This window comes from Monomorium pharaonis, chromosome 1 (genome assembly GCF_013373865.1).
Source record: "Monomorium pharaonis isolate MP-MQ-018 chromosome 1, ASM1337386v2, whole genome shotgun sequence".
Lineage (NCBI taxonomy): Eukaryota > Metazoa > Arthropoda > Insecta > Hymenoptera > Formicidae > Monomorium > Monomorium pharaonis.
This window is the reverse complement of record NC_050467.1, coordinates 13000251-13023910: the sequence shown is the minus strand read 5'-3', so window position 1 is coordinate 13023910 and position 23660 is coordinate 13000251. Positions and strand designations below refer to the sequence as shown.

At 31.9% G+C, this 23660-nt stretch overlaps 1 protein-coding gene and 1 long non-coding RNA gene across 25 annotated transcripts; one reads left to right on the top strand and one right to left on the bottom strand.

The window, feature by feature from the left end:
* Nucleotides 1-813: 813 nt before the first annotated feature.
* Nucleotides 814-10676, bottom strand: LOC105834020. Of its 9 annotated transcripts, XR_004963094.1 has the most exons (7): nt 10535-10676; nt 9146-10445; nt 8567-8632; nt 8376-8487; nt 5156-5392; nt 4824-5024; nt 3590-4751 (listed from the first exon to the last, which is right to left on the bottom strand). It is a non-coding gene; the product is annotated as an uncharacterized LOC105834020 (long non-coding RNA). The 9 variants fall into 9 exon arrangements; XR_004963080.1 differs by adding an exon at nt 814-828 and having other exon boundaries at nt 4425-4751; nt 8376-10445; XR_004963086.1 differs by having other exon boundaries at nt 3590-4597; nt 4666-4751; nt 8376-10445.
* Nucleotides 1212-21652, top strand: LOC105834581 (tubulin polymerization-promoting protein homolog). 16 transcript variants are annotated; one of them, XR_004962999.1, is made up of 6 exons: nt 1663-1728; nt 3020-3110; nt 13805-14114; nt 14216-14351; nt 14638-14801; nt 21008-21092. XR_004962999.1 is itself a non-coding variant. In XM_036285768.1 (6 exons), exons 1-6 carry the CDS (start codon nt 1678-1680, stop codon nt 21242-21244), a joined length of 699 nt encoding a protein of 232 aa, XP_036141661.1. In that variant the 5' UTR covers nt 1663-1677; the 3' UTR covers nt 21245-21652. The 16 variants fall into 16 exon arrangements, 14 of the variants coding, with proteins under 14 accessions (XP_036141633.1, XP_036141661.1, XP_036141550.1 ...); XR_004963002.1 differs by lacking the exon at nt 21008-21092 and adding an exon at nt 20278-20448; XM_036285768.1 differs by lacking the exon at nt 14638-14801 and adding an exon at nt 21225-21652 and having other exon boundaries at nt 21008-21098.
* The last annotated feature ends 2008 nt before the right edge of the window (nt 21653-23660 follow it).

Here is a 23660-nt window from a genome sequence, read left to right as displayed (position 1 = left end):
ACACGGTGCAAATGCGCACAAAATAATGTACACGTTTTAAATGGACACGATTCATTTCGACACAGGAATTTTATACACAGAAAAAATAAATTCTAGACAAATTACAATTTGGACACGATAAAAATGTACACCGTGCAACAATTAGATACGTAAAATTTGTACACCGTTCATTTAGACACATAAAAGTTGTACACCGCAAACTTGTACACCGCAAACTTGTACACGGCAAACTTGTACCTACACCGCAAAGTTGTACACTGTGTATATTGTATTGGAAATCTGCAAACACATATAAACTTTACTTTGTTTGCAATGTACAACATGGGTTAGCGAATTCGACAGAGTGGATGCGGGAGGGAGGGCCGAAGGCCCCCCTTGCATCCCCCCGTGTGCGTGTGTGCAAACCATTCTCTGTACCACATGGGTTTGCGACTTTCCACGCAAAGCTTTGCAGTGTACAACTTTGCGGTGTACAACTTTGCGGCGTACAACTTTGCGGTGTACAAGTTTGCAGTGGACAAATTTTACGTGTCAAATTGCACGGCGTACATTTTTATCATGTCTAAATTGTAATTTGTCCAGAATTTATTTTTCCTGTGTACAAAATTACTGTGTCTAAAATTCCTGTATCGAAATGAACCATGTCCATTTGAAACGTGTACATTATTTTGTGTCCATTTGCACTGTGTCCAATTGTACTGTGTCCAAATGAAGGCCACTCATATTAATCACCACACCTGATCATAACTACATTAATTCAAGTTCACACGGTTTTCCCGGCAACAGGCTCTCACCATCTCCCAGGTAAAATACATGTAAGCGTGTTGCCTAAAACCGAAAAAAGAAAGCCTGCGTCAGTCGGGCGACCGAGGCGTCTCGACACACACCGGATAATAAATCCCTTATCCGGACGTGACAATAGATTTGTTTTGTATTCCTGCACTGCTGCAATAGTGCAATAAGTTAGAATGAGAAAAAATATATTTGTCTTATTCTAACTTATTGCACCAGTGCAGCAGTGCAGGAATAAAAAACAAACCTAATATTAATGTTGGTTACACGACATTAGTCCGAAAATCACCAGATGAGGAAAATGTGGGTACCAGCAAAATTCTTTAGGCAATACCATTTCAATTTCCACAGGTTAGTAACACTGTTGAAGTAGTAAATCCGCGAGTGTGCGGAGACATTTTGACATATGCGCGCGTCAAAAATAATAAATATTGTGTAAGTAAATTGTGACATGTAATTGAAATAAATGTTAAAAAATCACAACTGAATATAAAGTACATAGGGATGAACAAGATAAAAAATGTTTTATATGTAAGAGAATAAATTATAATATAACCCAGTGAACACAGTAATATAATAGCAGTGTAACAGTAATGTAACCGAATATAACAGGTTACGTCACTCTGAAATTACACGTAACTTACATGTAAGTTACAATTTTCGACTCAGCAATATAACATGTTATAATTACATGTTATCTAACCGTCACACAACAGTTACAAAGAAAAATAAAATAAAATAAAAATTTCATTTTTTTTAAATTATTATTATTAACAGCACATACTAAATTTAGGATAAATTTTTATTAATTAATTAAATTTAAATTATGTAATTTTTTATTTTATTCTTTCTTGCCGCTGCTAGGTTTGAACCCGGGACCTTAGGATGACGAACCTTGTACTCTACCTGCTACGCCAATTTGACTCATCGATATGGGTACTTGTTATTGTCTACATATACCTATATGTTATAAACTGACGCAACTATATTATTTTTTATAAAAGCAATTAAATTTTGCAAAACATTAAAAATAAATAGCATTAATTTATTTACTTATTAATTTCATTGTTAAATTTATCTTTTTCCATAACCTTAATAATTTGATGGAAATTGCGATCTATTTAGCACTAATCTTTGAAGCGTTCAAATGATTAATTAGATGGTTAACTATATAGATCATAATTCTAAGAAAAATTGAATAGTGTACATTTATTATTCTGTTTTTGTTCAGCACATGATGAATTTAGATTTTGTGCATTTTTTGTGCGCAGTAATTGTAGACAAACCGTTATTTTTGAAAACATTATCTTTATAATAATTTTTTTTATTATCAAATAGATCTGTCATTCAGAATGTTATAATGTTGTCTGATTTCTGAGTCAACTACGACGCGTCGTTCCGTAATAACATTGATACGAACGTGTTATGTTACGATTATACAATTTTTGTTGAATAACTGTAACGCCAAAACGATGTATAACAGCTATATCACTTGCGTATAACAAATATTACGTAACAGGTTATTTCCATGTCATATAGCATCCACATATCACAAGAATAACAATGTTAAATTACATGTAACTTCCATATTATATTGCCGCTATAAAATGTGTTCACTGGGAATATATTAATATTTTAAATTGTACCAAATTATATTTATATTATATTATATTATATTAAAGTAATTTTCAGTTTCTTTAATGTGCCTTGATAGACAAGATTTATAATTGAAATCTCGTTCTTTGCATTGGAATGATTATTAATCAAGAAACGAAATCTTCATAAATAAAAGAGCATGTATCTTATGTGCTTGTTGTAATCATAAATAAACTAATTCTTTTTTTTAATTTATTTTGTTTCAGCCAATCATTTGTAGAATGTTGACAGCCGGAGAAAAATTCCCTGCCGAGTAAAGCTGCAAAATTCTGAGTCTGCTATGTTTCCAAGTGTGCCAAAATTATAAGCAAAAGTTGAAATTACATTATAACATTAGATTTGTCATCAACAGTGCAGCAACGGATTGATACCATGAACTGAGATCAGATTTGTCGAAACTGTTGTTCTACAAAGAACATGTGCTGTTTGTAGCAATGTACTGACATTGTTTACTAGCAGAAATATTGTTGTGCTTATTGTCAATCTATTATCAACGCTTTTGACAGATCTCGTTGTTTATTGTCACTTTGTTATACAGTCTACTGACTGGTATATACTTTTTATGTTACAGCAGACAGAAAATGTGCTACCCACATTGGCATTTGCGAGAATAGGTTTGGGAGTACCAATGGAATGTTTGTCCAAAAATCAAGGATTATTTTGTAAGTAAATTTACACTATTTGGAATAAAATAAATTATTGTAAATGAAAATAGTATTAAGAAAGATAAGAAGAACTTACGAGTCTATGAACAATAATTTAAAAAAGAATAGTAGTTAAATGTTAATTTACTCATGAAGTCTTATTTTCCCATAATTCAGATAATTTACGTAAAATTAATAGAAGATCCAAATCTTTATCATTTTCAATTGTATTCTAGATTTTTATTATTTCATCTTTTTCTTTTAGGCTATTTCGTTTCATTCGTGCCCAAAATTATGGATGCTTCGCGAAACTTCTATTACCGTTTTTGATCTCAGAAAGGCAAACTATAAATGTTTTCGTTCGCGCGTTCAAGTCGTGCACGCGCTTACGTTGAATGCCAGAGCACGAGCCGATTGGCTCGCCAGCACTGTGCAGTGTTATTTCTTCTTGTTGAGAGGCGAAGGAGGATCTCACACAACGAAAAAAAACCACAAGGTTCTCAGATGAACTTGAAATGCAGCAATAAGTTTTATTCTGAACTGAACGCTCGTTTATCGTAACAATCACTCGTGACACTGCGAGATTGCCACTATCGTATTTTGATCGCTCGCGAATGACAATTATCGCTTCTTCCTTCGTCTCTTATGATTCGTATAGACTTCGGCGGAAGAAACTTGCGTCTCGAGCTGGTCGTTTTGTCCTTGGAGAAAACTGCGGTGGAGTGACACTCGCAATCCGAGCTTAGGCACGAAATGTAAAATACCCTAAAGGAGCGGAGCGGAGGGCTCCAAAAGATTGTTGGTTACTTGATTATGGAATCGGCGGAGCGAGACTCGCGAGCCGAATCCAATGAACTGCGGAAACTCGGAGCACGGATATTCGGTGTAGCGCGATTTACCGAACAAGAGAAATCCGCGAGACACGGAGGGATGACTGCTGCGGTTTCCGTTCGAAAACGCTCTGCTGCGGAAAAATGGGTGCGCGGCGGTGTTCGCGATTTAGAAGGATCGTAAGATCCTTCCTGCCCAATTAGGGCTGCGTACGTCACAACATTTTTCGCCGCGTGATGACAATGGGAGGGATCCTTTACTTTGTTTTCCTGGTTTCAGAAAGCAAGCGGTTGCTCGCATTCACGCACGCTACGCGTGGAGCGAATCCCGCGGATCGCGATTGGATGTCGTGATCGATACATGCCGCAGCCTCGCGGCCGCACTCGCGAGGCTCCCTCGCGCATTCCGCAACAGTAAATAATATTTCATTTTAAGAATAATTAATATGGTATGGAAAAGATGGTATGGAAAAAATTTTACGAGATATGGCGTTTAATTTACCTAAAAATTCAGCAATTGTTGTGTGTTTTTTCAGATTTAACTGAAGTTCTCGGTTGTGTCTTTCAGATACGTTATTGGTTCGGTGTATTTGTTCGAAAACCGAAAAATAATCAGGCTTAAAATGTTTATCCACGTATCTTTATAATATTGGAAAAACTGCAAATACGTGCAATCTTGAAAAATAATTCCTAATATTAGATTGAAACCTTCTACTATTAATTTTTCTAGTAAAAAGACTAACGATATCAATAATTTTGTCGCACCCCAACCTACTCCATTTTTATCATTTTTTAATATTCCGTGTTTTTCAGTATTGTGTACTAACGCCTGTAATAGGAAATTAATACGATTAAAATTGATTTACATTTTTGTTAATTAAGTGAAGTTATTTTTTATTACCTGGCTGTAATAAGGAAGTAGCAGCCAATAATTTTAATGTTGGAGAAAACCGTACGTAAGGCTTTTTTTTTGTTCGGCGTTTTCAAAGTCTGACATTGCAATGTCAGGATTTATTTTAAAAATATTTTTTATTTTTTTTAACACGTTGATATAGTTTTGCGTTGTGTGTCCTTCCACAATAATGTACACTATTGGAAATGTCTGAAACATTTAAAAATTATATTATTTATATTATTTAATTTACATTTATATAAATTATACAATTTCTATTGTGATTAAGTAAATCAATTACTTAAATAATAAATTATAAATGGACTAATTATTTTACTTACTTTATTATTATGTCTTATGACAGTTGTCCATAACTGACAATTCGAATTTTTTAGTTGAGGAACTGTAGCGAAAGTTCCATTAACAAAAATTATTAACTTGTCATTTAAATTATTTAATATTAAATTTGATAACGTTTTATCAATAAAAATGAGTGCCTTTGTTGAATTGTTCGTAATAAGATTCTGTGACGAATGAATCTTCTTCCTCTATTTTTAATAATTCTTTCCAATTGTTACCTTTTAAAGAAATATACAACTCGTTTAGATTTTGTGGAATCCGTTGGATATTTTTTTTTATGCCTTTCTATGGATTTTTCTACATTTGCAATATTTGTAAAATTTAACAAATTATCGTATCTAGAAAAAATTTACAATTTACGATTTACTCATATATAATTACTAGTCTTTATCATAATAATTTATTATCTTCTATTTTATCTTTTTTAACTACTTACAAGGGAACGGACAGAACTGTCTCTCACCGATTTTAATGAGCTTTGGATATGTTGTAGAACATGAAAAAATATTAGACCCATATTTTTTTTAGCGGCTTATCTCGATGTTTAGGGGTTGAAACTAACGCATTTTTTCATTTTTGGCGAATATCATTGAAAATATAAGGTTTATGATAAAATGTTTTATACAAAATTTTTATGGCATTTTATATTCTTTACAATAGTATATTTAGATTTTTCAAAAATTTCAAACTTTTTAATTACCTCACCCCGACTCCCTTTTTTTCAACATTTTAAAAATTTTGTAAGGACAAAAATTAAAGAGCATTAAAAGTCGAATCCATCAGAAATATTATCGAAATATTACAGAAATTTTTCAACAAGATTACATTTGAAATGATTACGGACATTGAAACATTGCAGAAATGTTGCCGTATATATATATATATATATATATATATATACACTGGCGCAAAAAAACGAAACAAAATTTTTGACCGATTTTTAGGCAATCTTCAAAGTGATGCAACTTTGCGAAAAATCATCCAAATTACATGTACTTTTTTTTAAATTAAAGGGCAAAGACTGTACTTTGAGAATCCCTACGCGAAAGTTTGATTTGTTAAGTGCGAACTTTTTGTATCGCATGAAAACCAAACATGTGTTTTTTAAATAAAAAAAGTAAAAGTTTGTTATCATTTTGCACAAATGTCTCGTTAAAATCTTGCTAATATTAATTCAGATTCTTAAAGTTCATTCTTTTCTAAGCAATTTAAAAAAAAACATGTCGATACGATGTTTTTTGTTAATTGCACGCGAGTTTGAAATTTGCATTGCATTTTAAGGTATTTTAGCGAATAAATACGGTATTTTTTTAATATCAGAATTTTGAGTATCAATATGATATTGCACATTGATTTTATTCGTGTTGAACTCAATCATACCACTGTCATCAAAGTGACCCGATTCTGCACCATGTGGAGAATGACGATCGGATTTTGTACATCATGTGGCCCTGAAAAGGCTGATTTTTTAATAAAATCAATGTGCAATATCATATTGATACTCAAAATTCATGATATTAAAAAAAACCGTATTTATTCGCTAAAATACCTTAAAATGCAGTGCAAATTTCAAACTCGCGTGCAATCAACAAAAAACATCGTATCAACATGTTTTTTTTTTTAAATTGCTTAGAAAAGAATGAACTTTAAGAATCTGTATTAATATTAGCAAGATTTTAACGAAAAATTTGTGCAAAATGATAACAAACTTTTACTTTTTTTATTTAAAAAACACATGTTTGGTTTTCATGCAATACAAAAGGTTCGCACTTAACAAATCAAACTTTCGCGTAGGGATTCTCAAAGTAGAGTCTTTGCCCTTTAATTTAAAAAAAAAGTACATGTAATTTGGATGATTTTTCGCAAAGTTGCATCACTTTGAAGATTGCCTAAAAATTTGTCAAAAATTTTGTTTCGTTTTTTTTTGCGCCAGTGTATATATATATACATATATCATTTATATATACATTATTTTAATTGAATTTGATGAAAAGTATTATCTTAGATTTATTTGATACGTAAATAAATGTGATATTTTTCACCTACATATCACTTGGATTGATTTTGATGAAAATCATGTACTATTCAGAATTTGTGATTTTTTTCCTTAAAGAAAAACCATACACTCGGCGCCTTTTTTTTTGAAAAGGTAATTTTGTTTAGATAATGTATTTACAGGATGGTTAAGGCCCACGATGCGCGTTTATTCGCACATCATAGGCCTATTTCTATCAACGTAGATTAATTTTAATCTTGGTTTAATGTACTTGTTATCTCATTCTAGTACCAAAAATGAGAAAGGGATAAAGAGTAAGTTAATCCAAGATTAAAATTAATCTATGTTGGTAGAAATAGGCCTTAGCAATTTTTCTCAAAATTTTATGTAGCCAATTCTGATTGTTTCCCGTCCGTTGTACTTTTTTATCGATGCTTTTTATTTTTTTTATAAAATTTGTACGTTTATAGCCAGCCACCCTGTATATATATTTAATAATATATACGTATACATTATGTATATATGTATATAAATAATAAAAAATATATATATATATATTTATGTTTATATATGTAGTCATTTCCGATCATTTTAAAACTAATGTATATCATAGGGAAGTCATAGATTTTTTCTACATAAAATAGTGATAGTAGTCCATCTGAATCCCATAGAACAAAATTCAAAAATATTTTAACAATTTTTTTTACCCGTATGTTTTGAAAAAAAAATTCCGTAATTTTTTTATAACATTATGGAAAACCCATGACATATTTTTTTTATCAAAATCGGTTGTTTTCGAAAAAAAAAAATTTTTTTTTCTTTTCTCTATGAGTAAGTTTTCACCGAGAGTTCAAATCGGGTTAGAGTCGGGCCAATTAGCCAATAGTTATGCTGGTTACAACGGAAGTAACCTAATTTCCGTTGTGACCAGCACAGCCATTAGCTAATTGGCCCGACTCTGACCCGATTTGAACCGTCGGTAGAAACTTACTCCATAACTCTCATAAAAATTATTTTTCAAATATAATACTTAAGGAAATTTAATTTCACATCAATGATGTGACATGACACGTGATTTTGGACACTGACATCAAAAGAATCAAAACAGAGTGACGATACTGTATATTATATTGTGGCGAGAGTCTTAATGAATTTGCAGGGCCATGCAGTTGACGGGTTTAAAAGAACACTGTTGTAGGTACTACCCCAAACCACTGCCACGTGACGTTGCCACGCTAGCCTTTTGTAAGGACGGTATTGAAGAAATGGAGGATGCAAGACACTCGTCGTTCACCAACTTCACGCGCGGGATAATTACTATACAAACAAGAAACGAAAACTAACTTTATGCTAGAATCTTTAATTTATTAATATTAACTCGAATCGAAATTCGCACCTTAAGTTGAGAGTCAGCTCGCACACGATAAAATAATTGCACTCGTCTCGGAATCGCAAGCGGAATCTAATTTACAAAAAAGAACAAAATGAAGATGTATAATAATCTATTAATAATTAATCGGAAGTTTGGTTCACTTAAATGTGGAATCATTCCAAATTCAGTTAACAATCACACGAAGATATTTTAAGTCAGTATGCTGATCACACGAAAATATTCTAAGTTCGAATTACAATCACAAAAATATGCTTCGAAACGCTCACAAAATCTTAACGCTATGAATTGAGAGTAGAAAATCCCTGTGTTTATACTTCCGTTTGGTGACGTTTGGAGGTGAGAAGCTGTGTTAACGATTTAAACATTTATTGTGAAACGCTGTTTTTTTAGTATTTAAATATATTTTTAAAATAAGTTACCTTGTATATATAAATTTTGAAATGTTCTAACAATTTCTCATTCTATAATTTTTGAAGAAGTTATTATTTAAATTAAGACATATATGTACAGGCTCTTATATTAAACAAATATCGAAATAAACGAAACGTGTTTATACATTCAATTATTAAAATGTTTACTTACCAAAAATCCAACTAACTCTATAAGCGTTTATTTTGAAGCAATCATAAATCTGAAAATATAAAAAACTATGAAAAAAATCTATATTTTTTCTAACAGTTTTTATATATGTGAATGCTAATATATTCTATGATTTCTTATTTTATATAATTTTTAAAGAAAAGTTAAAAAGTTTGAAATAATTTTAGCTATTTTTTAAGAAACCTTTATAAATTTAAAATATAAAAAATTTTTGAAGCATTAGGATGTAAGAAATATTCTCTATATCTTTCACATTAAATGCAACTAAAAAGTGGTAATTTGAAAGTATTATATGTACGTAAGTGGGGACTACGATAATCGTTAGGGATAAACGATAATCGCGGAAGCGTTCTGTGATGATTTAGTCTCATTTTCAATCTCATTGTAGTTGGATTTATGGAAATAAGAAAGACTTGTACCTGTTGAAAGTTAATTGTTATCAAACAAGTTTTATTTTCAATAAACAGGTGACAATTTAATAAAAATAAATAATTAATAATTGATATTGAACTGATTATAAATTGATATCGTCGTAGACAATTTTATTTAAAACAGATTAAATTTCTATTAAGTCGCTCTGCTAAATCCCTATAAAACAATCTTATTTTGATCGTTTTATTATACTTGTAAATTTTGATAAAATTTTCATGACATTTCTAAACTGTAATGTCATTGAACACACACACACACCCCCACACACACATATATATACATACATGATAAATTACGTAAATACAAATAAATTCTTGTATTTTATAATAGCAAACATATAAACAGCTAATTGCGAATAACATGTTTCTTAGCGGAAGGCTAAACAGTTGTTAAAACTGTGGACCACAAAAACGGACAATCGTTAAAAAAGAAGCTGGCTTTATATGTTTAAGTATTTACTAAGATCTTTCTAAAAAAAGTTTTTTGTAAATGATAAAGTAAAGCTGTTAGATTTTAAACGTTTTGAATGGTTTCAAAATAAATTGATATTTTTCAAAGTTGGTAGCATGAATGCGTCGATTTTTAAGCAAGAAATAATAAGACATTGTTAATCTTAGCATATAAAGATCTTGTTATGTTTTTGGGAGACTCGTTGATGTATTTACGATATCGCGCAACAGGGATAAAATAGTTTGTCCGTTTATGCGAAACCAAAGATGATGCAATGGCAGCGGCGACAACAGTGCGACTCTTGAGAGATGAGTATTTTTCTTCGTTTTGGCAGAAAAAGTAACCATTTAACGACGAAACACGGTTTCAAAGCTGCGAGAGGGTAACTGCTGCGTACGTCCTGGAACGAGAAGATCGATAGAATACATGCGCGCCTGACCACGTCGCGAGTTGGCGCGCACGAGTTTTCTACGCAATCCATGTGCATACGTCTGCTCTTGGATTTGATGATTTGGCACTTGTGCGTTTTTCCGAGGTGCGACCGCAGGAATTATTGGAATCGCGATACATTTGTACAATCGTTAATGAAACAATACGAAACACGCTAGTTTAAATCTTTTCCTCGAGCTTGGTGCTGTCGTTGTGATCTTGTCCCCGCTGCTGTCGCCGCCGTGACGGAATTAATATCTACGCGCACACTGACCTAGAAACTCTATACTTAACGGAACGTCATCATTGTTTCTCCCCGATAGCTAACAGGTCCGGTGAGTCGATTTTCTCGTCCGGGATGCCGAGAAACAACATACAATTAGATGTGTGCAACGAAATTAATTCAAATATTAGATATAACAATGATGTTAGAGGAATACGATGGAGGACTTGGACATGTCTTGAATTTTAACACCTGATCGTTGATGCGGTATTACTCAATCAGCTCTAGCATGCGTGGCGATGACACTAATTATGTTAACATACAACATTCGTAATTTCTATTTATAACCGTAAAATAACTTTATGCTTGCGGCGTTATCGCGCATTATGTTTTATTATCGTGGCATACATTTATGCACACATCTCGCACATTTTCTATTTCCACACATATTCGGACTCCTCTCCAAAGCGTCTCCATTCAATATTACGGCTATGTAAAGAATTTACTCTTTTAATCCTTTTACTTTTAAAACTATATTTAAAAACTATATTACATAAGTATTTATAGAAATTGAACTTATATTCTCTTTTGCAGCTTAGTGTCAGGATTGTTCTGGTAAACATGTTTTTCATTTTATCAATCAAACATTTTTCTTAAACATTTTTTTATTTAAATTTATGAAGATTTCTGAAAAAAAAAAACTTTAATTTTTCTTTCTTTCAAATTAAATAAGATTTTTTTAAAAATTATAGAATTTTTTTCAGTAATTATTGAATGAGAAATTTTTACAAGTATATATATTAGAATTCACATATATAAAGATTTCTAAAAAGAGAGAGAGAGAGAGAGAGAGAGAGAGAGAGAGAGAGATATTGATATTTTTATATTTTTTATTATGGAAAAAGATATGAAAAAGTATTTTCTGTTGGGATCGAATGAGCAATAATATAGCATTATTAATGGATGCTGTAGCGAAATTCTATTTCTCATAATTAAAAAATCATATTAAATAGAATAAAAAATGCAGCATAATGGCATCTTTCAAGTATATGTGTATATTTCAACGAAATGATAATAAAATAATGTTTTAAAGGGTTTTCAAAATTAAGTTTTGAAATAAAAGTAAATAAAGTGTTTTATACTAATATTAAATACTATTTTAATACCTAAAATATATGTGTCTAGCAGTTTAAATTGCTCTAAATATCCTTATTTGAATATTTTATACATTATATTTAGTTTTTAAAAAATATTTATATCCTTTTTCAAGTTATTTTTGGAAATTATTTTTGGAAAATATTTCAACTTGTTAAAAACATTTCTTAAATTTTCTAAAAATATAAAAATTTAGAGAAAAATTTTTTTTTAAAACGGGTAAGTTAAAAATTTTTTTAACTAAATTGAAGTTAATGTTATTGACTTAAAAATTTATTTTATTATGTTAAAAATTGAAGGAAAAAATAATTTATATTAAAACTTAATTTAAAAAATCATTAGGTATGTATTTTAATTAAAATGCTGTAATTTACACAAATTATTGTAATATTGTAGAATACTATAATAACAAGACAATTACAATGTAGAGCGTGAAATAAATTTAATATTTTTTTTGTAAATTAAGTTCACATGAATTAATAAAGAGGTATTATTTTCTATACGCAAATATATTTTTTATATGAATAAATTTTTACTTTATTTTCGACTAAATTGTTAGATTAAATATTCAATATTTATCATGCATTATTATTTATGTAAACAATAATAAATATATATCACAAAATATTTAAATTTTATCAGAAACAGTGAAAATTATACAACGTTTTTTAATGGTTAATATTACATACTTTTTATTTTATTAATACTAAAATCAAATATTATATAATAATTAACAAATTAAAATTGCCAGTTAGAGCCTACGCTATTGATCATGAGTGGAAATTTATTTCATTAGATTCTACAAATCAGTAAGCAAACTTTTCTATCCTAAATTTAGAGACAAAATAGAAACAGTTTTATTATATAATTTAAACTTAAGCTATTGATTGAGCTCACTAAAAACTTGATCGGTTCAACAGTTATTGAAATCTGGTAATCTCATATACTCGCAAATGTTCGCAAGTCGTCACATCGTCTCGCGTAAAGAACACAGTGCTGCGCGTTTGGCACGAAACGGACTGTGGCGCAAGACATTACCGTATCTCTTGACATAATGTAATAAGATGCTTGTGTCGTTTCTTTTATTACGTGATGACTTTCCGATACAGATGAGACATTTAATTCTGAATGGTTGCAAATAAATATCAGATTGATAACTACCAGCCATCGATAAGGTAAACAAATTTAACCTAGAATACGCGGCAAAATCTTATCTAGGTTTTTTACTTTTTTAATCTTATTTAGCTTTTGCAATGAATAGCAAGGACTACATATTACTGGTAAGGATTATATATCACTGGTTTTATCGAATGCTAAAAATTACCACTCGATAAAACAAATATCGTAATTCCTATTATAACGAAATATCACTAATTGCTATAGTAATATATTGATAACGAGCCGGAAGAGAACTTTTGTATAATGAATGGAAAAGCAACAGTTGAATTACTTATTGATTATATTGTTTAACGATAGATGAGATGAATAATATATATACAAAGGGAAATTAGAAAAAAGTGAACAAACACAATATTATTACAAAACTTTTTACGAAGTTGAGCGATTATATTAAAAAATATTATTCTTAATATAAATTATATTTAGAATAATGTACATATTTTACTAATGTGTATTATATGTCAGGAATAAATAAATTCACTCTTTCTGATTTTCTCTTTCATATATCCTTCGTAATTGTCTTGAAAAATTAGCTGTAAAGGTTATTCTATTCTTTCACTATCTATTCCTTTACTGGGTGAAAGATCGCAAGTAATAGAATAATTTCAATTTTTATTTATTTTTTACAAGTATCAAGTATTATTTCATTTTTTTACAAATATTATTGTATAATTATTGTATAATAAAAATAGAAAATATAAATACTGCTTTTGAATTGAGACTAAATAATTGTCGCGTCTGATGAATTATATGGAAAATTTTCATTTTTGTAGTTACAATGCAAGCGGAGAAGAACGATACTGCTAAAAATGAGACTCCTAATGACGAGACGACTTCGATTGCGAACGAGATAACAAATGTGAAGCTGGAAGATAGTTCAACAAGTTCAACTCCAAGTAGTCCTGGCACTGAATCAAATAGCATTTTAACAAACTTTAAATCGTTTTCCAAATTCGGCGATCCAAAGAGCGATGGCAAACTGATTACGTTAAGTCAAAGTGACAAATGGATGAAGCAAGCAAAGGTAATCGATGGAAAGAAAATTACCACCACGGACACTGGAATTCACTTCAAAAAGCACAAGTACGTCATTTAAAAAATTGCCTAAATCTCTTCTCTCAATAAACTTAACTATCTAGGAAATTTGTTTTCACATTTGTTTTTTTTTTTTTTATCAATAATAGATCCATGAAACTTAGCCTTGAACAGTATAAAATGTTTCTTGAAGACTTGGCCAAAAGTAAAAAAACTGAATTAGCGGAAATAAAAAAGAAGATGGCTAATTGTGGACCACCTGGGGTTACCGGAGGCGTTGGCGGCGTACGTATCAAAGAATCCCGCAAAATTTATATAAGAAATGACTTTCGGGTTTGAAAATTTTTTGAAATCTTGTTACATTAATAGCTCTTGATGTGTAGATCAAAAGTGCCAATAGATTCAAAGTCATACGTTTATATATGCATCTATTATGAATATACATCTACTGACAAAATTTTCAGCGTAGAATGCTTTAAGTCTATAAGAATGACACTTTTGATCTACGAATGAAGAACTATCCGTATAATAAGTTTTTAAAAAATTTAACCGAAAATTCCATTTCCCATAGAAGTTCTATGAGATTCTTTATTTAAAAGAAAAATATTCAAGTATCATTTTTGGGCTCTGAATGAAATCCGAAGACATTAAAAAATCCTCATTTGTCCGAGAAATAACGGGAGCATTGCTATAATAAGTAGCTAGGAAACAATTCGACGTTCCAAGATATCCAGAGTATGTTACAAAGTATCCTGTTTATGTTATTGAAACATTAGATATTTAAAATATGTTCCAAGGGCACTTTGAATGTCTCATAATCCCAAATAACAAACAATTGTTACAATAAGGTTAACATACTATTAATTTGATTGAAAGTTCATGAAAATATTTGTTAAATTTTGATCAAGTTGACATTGTGACAATCATAATTAATGAGACAAAAACACTTATGTGGATATTTGCAATTTAATTTATTTTTACTTCGTATTCTTCATATTATTACTTCGTGTATTTTTCATGAAGCGATTGTGCCTTGAATTACTGCTTAAAAGGTTAGATAGACAACAATTTAAGATTTGAATAATTTAGAAACAATTTTTAAGATTTAAACAGCTTTTAAATAGAAAGATAAGTCGAGAGACTGCTATTATCGTTATCATATAGTTACAGCAACCGATTATAACATTTATAAGTTATAGTAACCCTCGCTTGACGAAGACCTATTTTGTCACGTCCGTTGACGGAATGGGATCCTCCAAAGATAAACAGAGGACTCCAAAGATAAACGTCTATAAATTGGACAACTTTTATGCATTCAACGTCAAGATTTGCAATACAAGGGTTTTAAGGATCGCTGACTTCGAATCTGATGTCAAAAATGCATAATTTAAAATGGCAAATCCAAAATAGCGGACCATAAGTATCCATATTAACGTAAAATCGTCAAATGTAAAAATTATACATGAAAACATTTATCTAAGGGATCGTTAATTACCAATTCACTGGTCAAATGTCAAAATTAAAAAATTAATTAAAAAATTAAAAATAATAAAAAAGAATTATAAAACACTATAAAAATAAAAAACATAAAAACCCTCCGAAAAAGAAAACAACCAAAAGTCCGCTGTGTCCCCGTCGCAATTCTGGATACGACAGAATGTTGGTCATTTCAAATGCGCGTTTTTTAATTTTAAAATTTAGCCAGAATTTGTAATTAGCGACCCCAGAAACACTTAGAAAAAATGTTTTTGCGTAAAATTTTTACATTTTGTGATTCTACGTTTATATGAATACTTTAGGTCCGCAATTTTACATTTTTGATCAAATTCATAATTAGAAACCCCAAAAACCCCAGAAGAATGTTTTCGTGTAAAATTTGTACATTTTGATTCTATGTTTACATATAGATATTTTAAGTCCGCTATTTTAGATCCGCCATTTTAAATTTTGCATTTTTGGTATCAGATTTAAAATTAACGATCCTTACAACTCTCGTATGCAAATTGACGTTAATTGCATAAAAAGTGTTCAATTTATAGGCGTTTATGTTTTGTTGGGGTCCTCTGAAGACCCCAGTCTGCCAAGCGAAGGTTAAACATGGAAATTATAATATTCTATCTTACAATTAGATATTGTCTGAGGGAGCGTCCCAGATGTGCATAGTAATAAACGGACACAATAGGCTGAGTGAAACGGACGCAGTAACAAACGGACACAGTGCGAAACTGACACAGTAACAAACGGACACAATAATAAATTTACCACATGGGTTGCGACTTTTCAGAGCATCCCTACCGACGGGGTGGGTGCGGAAGGGCGAGGCGAAGCCTCTCTTGCACCCCCGTGTGTGTGTGTGTGTGTGGTGTGGTGTGGTGTGGTGTGTGTGTGTGTGTGTGTGTGTGTGTGTGTGTGTGTGTGTGTGTGTGTGTGTGCGTGCGTGTGTGCATGTGCGTGTGCGTGTGCGTGTGTGCAAAGCATTCTCTGCACCACATGGATTTGCGACTGTATCTGTTTGTTACTGTGTCCGTTTGTTACTGTGTCCGTTTCACTCAGCTGTGTCCGTTTATTACCATACTGTGCGCATCTGAGATCACAGTGTTCACTCTTGTCTGATGATAATAGTATAGTGTCTGAATTAAAGAAAACTTTGAATGCACTACTTCATGACGCTAAAAGGTACAAAAAATAGAAAAAAACACGAAAATTTTCAAAGAAAACATAACAAATGCCGTCATTTTTTATTTTTTGTATTAAGCTAATTTTTCGCTACATTTGTTGAAATGGCATCTACATACACGTGTAAGTCTATAAAATATGCAGATTGGATTCACCATATTGAATTTAATAGAATCATCGTTTGCTATAACTTATTATACCACCAAGCGTGCTATTCTGTAACCACTTACCGACAATGATCGATGTCGTTAGGCGTCGTTGCGCATATTTTTTCATATATCAAAATACGTGCGCAAAGACATTTAACGACATCGATAGTTGTCGGTAGTGGTTACGAAATAGCATCCCAGATCCAAATAGCTGAGATAATCCGACGGTGGATTTATATAAAAAAATAATATTGAACGAAGGCAAAGGGCACAGCAGGATAAGCATGTGTGTGCGGAAGTGGTTCAATGACACACAGTACATTAAACACAGTGCATTAGCGCACAGTTCTTTTACGCACAATTCTCTTGCGCACAATTTGTTTACACAAAGTTCTTTTGCACACAGTTTTTTGTGCACAGTTCGTTTGAGCACAGTTTTTTTGGCGCACAGTTCGTTTGCGCACAGTTCTTTTCGGCACAATTCTTTTGCGCTCAGTTTGTTTCCGCACAGTTTTTTGAGCACAGTTCATTTGCGCACAGTTCTTTTGGACACAGTTCGTTTGCGCATAGTTTTTTGGGCACAGTTCTGTTACGCACAGTCAAGCAAATCGCATTTAGATATTCATAAATTATGAATGTTGATATATCTAAAAAGCGGCAACGGTATGTAAGGCAAAGACATAGAGTAATTTTATGTAATTATTAATTATTAACGGGAAGCAACCGATTTTTACTTTTTGCATAATGTATACGGTTCGTAAATAATTCATCATTTACATTGTATTGAAAATCTACAAACATATGTGAACTTTACTTTGTTTGCAATGTACATGAATTAGCAACTTGGACGGGATAGGTGCGGGAGGAGGGCCGAAAGCCTTCCCTTGCAGCCACCGCATGCACGTGCGCGCGTGCGCGAAGCATTCTCTACACCACATAGGTTTGCGAACTTTTCACGCAAAACGAGATGCTCGTAAAAATACGTATATAGACATTTGACAGATTTTTCAACCTCACTTCATGCACTTTTTGCATGGCGTGCTACCGCGAAGCATGTTCGTAATCGCTACATTTTATAAGTAGAGGCTTCACATCCTGATAGTCGTAAACTTTAACTGTTAATATATTCCTTCGCGGAACAGAGCAACGCTTTTTTCTGTCAGATTTGTTTGTTTTGTGCAAAAACGCATCAATTGAGCCTAAATTCAACGAAATCGTTGAGAAGTGAGCTCTTCTTTAGTATTGCCAAGTTATAAATTATTTATGGACAGCATACATCATGTAAAAAGTAGAAATATACTCAGTTCCCGTTAATAATTAATAATTACATAATATTACTCTACATCTTTGCCTTGCACCTCGTTGCCTCTTCTTATTTTAGATGTCAATAGTAATAATTTATGAATATCTAGATGTGATACGCTTGACTGTGCACGAAAAAAACTGTGTGCAAAAGAACCGTGCACAAAAAACTGTGCGCAAACGAACTGTGCACAAACGAACTGTGCGCAAAAGAACTGTGCGCAAATGCACTGTGTTCAACGTAACAAATGTTTAGTTAACAATGTTAATAACAAATTTCACATGCATGTGTGCGTGTGTGTGTTAAAAACTTTACAAAAATATGTGTTGTGTCCAAAAATAACTGTGCGCAAATGCAACGTGTCCAATTGAACGGTGTGCAACTTTATGTGTCCAATAGCACGGTGTGCAATTGCAACGTGTTCAATTGTACTGTGCCCAAATAAAGGCTTCTCTGTGTGTGTGTGCTGCCGCCGCATGGATTTGATTGATATTTTTACAAAAAGTTGGCATTGATGTGAGATTGAATTTCTTCAAGTATTAAATTTGAAAAATAATTTTTACTGAAATTATGGGGAAAATAATTAAAAAAAATTTTTTTTCAAAAACAGCTAAATCGATTTTGATTAAAAAAAATATGTTATGGGTTTCAATCCCACAATGTTATAAAAAAGTTACGGAATTTTTTCAAAAAATATGGGTCAAAAAATTGTCAAAATTTTTTGAAATTTTTTCTAAAGCAATTTTTTTTGTTTCCGAAGCCCATAATAAATCTAATTTGCAGATTGATAATAATACTTTAACTTTAGAAAAAATTTCCAAATAAAAAAAGAGTATGTATAAAAACTTATCAATAATATGCACGAATGACTCAACATTATCAATGTCGATCAAGTTTGACGGTCATTCCAGCATCCCCTTATTGATTTCATGATATTGCAGACAACAAAAAATATTTATGAAATATTTATAAGAAAGATCGAAACATTTTAAATATGTATACACATGAATATTTTGTACACTCTTTTATGTCAAAAAAATGAAAATATTAAATAGATTATAATAATATATATGTAATGTATTGTTGGATCTAGTGGATTCGTACACAGATTCATGAAGTCACGACATTTACATACACGAAAAGTCTCCCTCACGAAATAAGTGACTTCTATAAAAACGTACCATTGTACTGTCTTATATAGGCTGCGTTTCGATATTCACTGGCAGTACTGATGCTGTGACGTCATGAAGTAGAACTGCAAGATGGTTCCAATAGGGAACGTCCGAAATGGCCACGTTCGAAACGGCCACGTTCGGAATGGCCACGGAAAATATTGCACGTGGTTCAATTTGCCCACGTTCGAAACGACCACGTCCGAAATGGCCACGTTCGGAACGGCCACGTTCGGAATGGCCACGTATATTTTACATAATTTCCAGTACAATGCACATGGGTTAGCGACTTAGACGGGGTGGGTGCGAGAGGGGGGCCAAAGGCCTTCGGCCCCTCTCCCACACCCCCCCCCGCGCGCGCGCGCGCGTGTGTGTGTGTGTGTGTGTGTGTGTATGCGCGCGCGCGCGTGCGCGCGCAAAGCATTCTCTGCACCACATGGGTTTGCAACTTTCCACGCAAACAAGAAATAAATCTTTCCAAACATGGCCGTTTCGAACGTGACCAATTTGAACGTGGCCATTCCGAACGTGGCCATTACGAACTTGGTAATTTTAAACGTGGCCGTTTCGAACGTGGCCATTTCGAACGTGGCCATTCCGAACTTGGCCATTTCGGACATGGTCGTTTCGAACGTGGGCAAATTGAACCACGTGCAATATTTCCCGTGGCCATTCCGAACGTGGCCGTTTCGAACGTAGCCGTTCCGAACGTGGCCGTTTCAAACGTGGCCATTTCGAACGTGGCCATTTCGAATGTGGGCAAATTATATCCACTCATTTCAATATTACTGCTGTTACTTTTATACTGTAATAACGAAATGATATTAACAGTGTTATAATCAGTTGTAATACCATATACACAATAGAACGAAAAATTCTGGTACTATCAGAATTTTTAAAATATTTGGTAGAATCCTCAGAAGACGAGTCATCAAACGACAACGAAGATTTATTATTATTAGGTTTTTATAAGCCAAATGTAATATCGTATGTTCGTTGTAAAAATTATGTCAAAAACGTCGTTGCCAAAGACACAGATAAAGAATTTCAAATGCATTTTCGGTAAGTAAATAAAAAAAAAATGTGGAAAAAATTTAATTTTTGTACTTCTGCGCAAAATACATGAGTTGTAATTGTTAAATATGTTGCCATGTTCTAGTGCTGTCATGTTTCTACTGCGGCTGCCTCATCTCGCGAGCCGCAGTAATGAAAATAGGAAGTAACGACAAAATCTATGACGTCATATGAATACGAAAACAGTTTGAAAGCTTACTTTCATGTATATTGAAATGGATTCGCAGTACTGGCAGTACTGCCAGTGAATATCGAAACGCAGCTATAATACTAAAAACGTCTGTTAAGCGCGTTTGTCATCAAAATGACCCGAATATCCCCACAGAATTGTAGATGTTTTCAAAGGACATTTTATACATTATAATTATTCCAAAATTTTTATAAAATTTTTATTTTTTTAACAATTTTTAAACAAATTTTTTAAAATATTTATGAATATTTAAAATAAATGTTTTGTGCTATCTGGAATTTGCATGTACGATGTATACGATGTATGTAATTTACTGTGATGCGAGTTAACGGCACATTTTTAATGCAGTTTGGTCATAATCTCATCTCATATTACAGGCTGGGAAAGCAGCATCAACCGTTGACAGACTCACCGATGTTAGCAAATATACTGGCTCTCACAAGCAACGTTTTGACGAGACAGGAAAAGGTAAAGGCATAGCAGGTCGCAGGGATGTAGCAGACACATCCGGATATGTCCAGGGTTATCAAAACAAAGATACATATAAGGGCCAGTAGTATTTATCTGAATACTCTAATAATAAATATCTTTAAGGTCATGCTGTCTGGTGTTAAGATCGTCTAAACGCAGTATGCACATTCGAATCGTCACTGCTCGCTGTTAACGGTTGAATTTCTCTTATGTTATCGACAATTTCACTGAGATTTTAAATATCAATTTCGCAAGTTTTGTTACCTTCGAAATATATTAAGATAATAATATTGTAATTAATATATTAAGACAACAATATTGTAACATGCAGTAATTGATAACAATTACTTTAGGCAAAATATTTTTAGGTTGGTGCAAAAGTTCTTGTCGATATAAATAGATGTCTGTATACATGTGTTACTATGGTTTTATAAATAGAAATGGTTATGATTCTTGTAAGTTGTCCCTACTTTAATGTTTATGCATGACAAGCCATAAATGTCAATATTATTCTATAATTAGTACGATTAAAAATGGAATCAAACAAAGAGTATATTCGTCATTGCCTATTGTTTTGTATATGTCAAAAAAAGTGCTAATGAATTATCTGTGAGACGTATGATGAAAATGTTATAGCCATTAGAACGTGTACGAATTGATTTAAACGATTCAAAAACGGCGACTTTGATAGCAACGATAAAAAGCGTTTCCTACAGTTATGGACGATGACGAATTGCAAACATTACTGAATAAAGACTGTGTCCAATTGTCTCGTAAACTTGCATAATAACTAGGAGTTGAACATTCAACAATTATTCGCTGTTTAAACACAATGGGCAAAATTCAGAAGTATGCAAAGTGAGTGCTACATGAGTTATCCGAACACGCAATTGGCAATCGATACAACGCGCGTAAACTTTTCGTTGTTTGCTAAGGAAAAAAAGAAGAGTTTCTTGTAGCTTATTGTAATTGGCGATGAAAAATAGATATTTTTCAGTAATCCAAGAAAGCAAAAACATTGAGTAGACCTTGACCAATCAACACCATCGACGCCACGCTGCAATATCCACGGTCCTAAAGTTCTGCTGTGTATCTACTGTGCTGAACTAACACTTTATGACGATCTATACACTTCATGTTTATGGATACATACTCAGATAGCAAATCGTGGAGAAACGGCAGTTTCATGTTCACTCCATAACGTGGAGAACAACATAATTGATCAATTTTTAATCAAATATGACCTTAAGAAAAGTAAAACACCATACTAATTCTTAGTTATTGATCAATAAATAGGATCTAAAATCTAAATTATCAATGATCAATTATTGACTCTATAAGCGGACATATCTCGAACAATTATTGCTTTAAAACACAAGTTACTTTTTTCTCAAATATTGTACTCGTTAAATGGTCATTTCTAGATCATTTCTAAATCAATTATAAACCTTTTTATTTAAAAGCTGTTTCATCACACAAGTGTCGACACAAGTCATGTAAATAAAAAGCATTCCTTGAAATGCATTCAATTCAAGTGTCTCCACGTGATAAGAAATAACAGCATAAAAAAGTGTATGTTCGTGTAAAGAGAATAGTACACATAAAATTACATTATTATTTGTAGTGTGAAAAAAATTCAAATAAACGTCTTATTAATAAATTTTATAAAAAGTGTATAATTACTTTTTTGCAAAACACCTTAAAAATTTAATTTAATTATAGAAGCATATATGTATATTATGTTTCTCCATTTAAATATCCTGTAATTAATACAGAATTGACATTTTAATATTGGATTACATTAAGCCATTATGGAATTACAATTGATTTTAAGATTTCAGGTTAAAAATCTCTTAATTCAATTTGATTAATGTGAAATTGGGCAATAATTGACAAAATTTTATATTCAGCTTGTGATTAATTTAAAATTGCTTCATTTTGTGGATGTACTTAAACCAATAATTTACCAATATTCTCAACAGCGTTTATCAGTTTTGCAAGAATTTTGAAGATATTTTACTGGGTATGTGTAATAGATCAATAGATATTGTTCAATTGTTTAAGGTATTGTTATAAAAACATGAAACTTGATAATTAAAAAATTGATATAGGAGAATTTTCATCAAAAAAATATATCCAAAGAAATAGAAAAAATTGGAATTTGTGGTCATTTTATTGAAAATTTCTACACAAAAATTGATATTTATGTAAAACATTAAAACTTTTCGCAAATTTTTTACTTTTAGTAAATATTTTTTATTGAGGTTTACGGAATGGAAATAACAATTAGTTAGTTATGTGTGTAAAATCACACACTTTATTCATTAAGTTAGTATATAGAAATGTAAACCAGACTTAAACACTAACGCGGACTATCTATATCATGAGACGGATTTGCGGAACTGAACCTCTCCCGCACACACCGCGCAATCTTCCGCCCACCTGCGCACGCATGACGCGCCACAAGCGATGTGGCCACTAAGGGCATACACACCATTTATATATTATATCACTAGCTACGTTATAAAGATAGTTATGTCGATAAATGTTTAAATTATT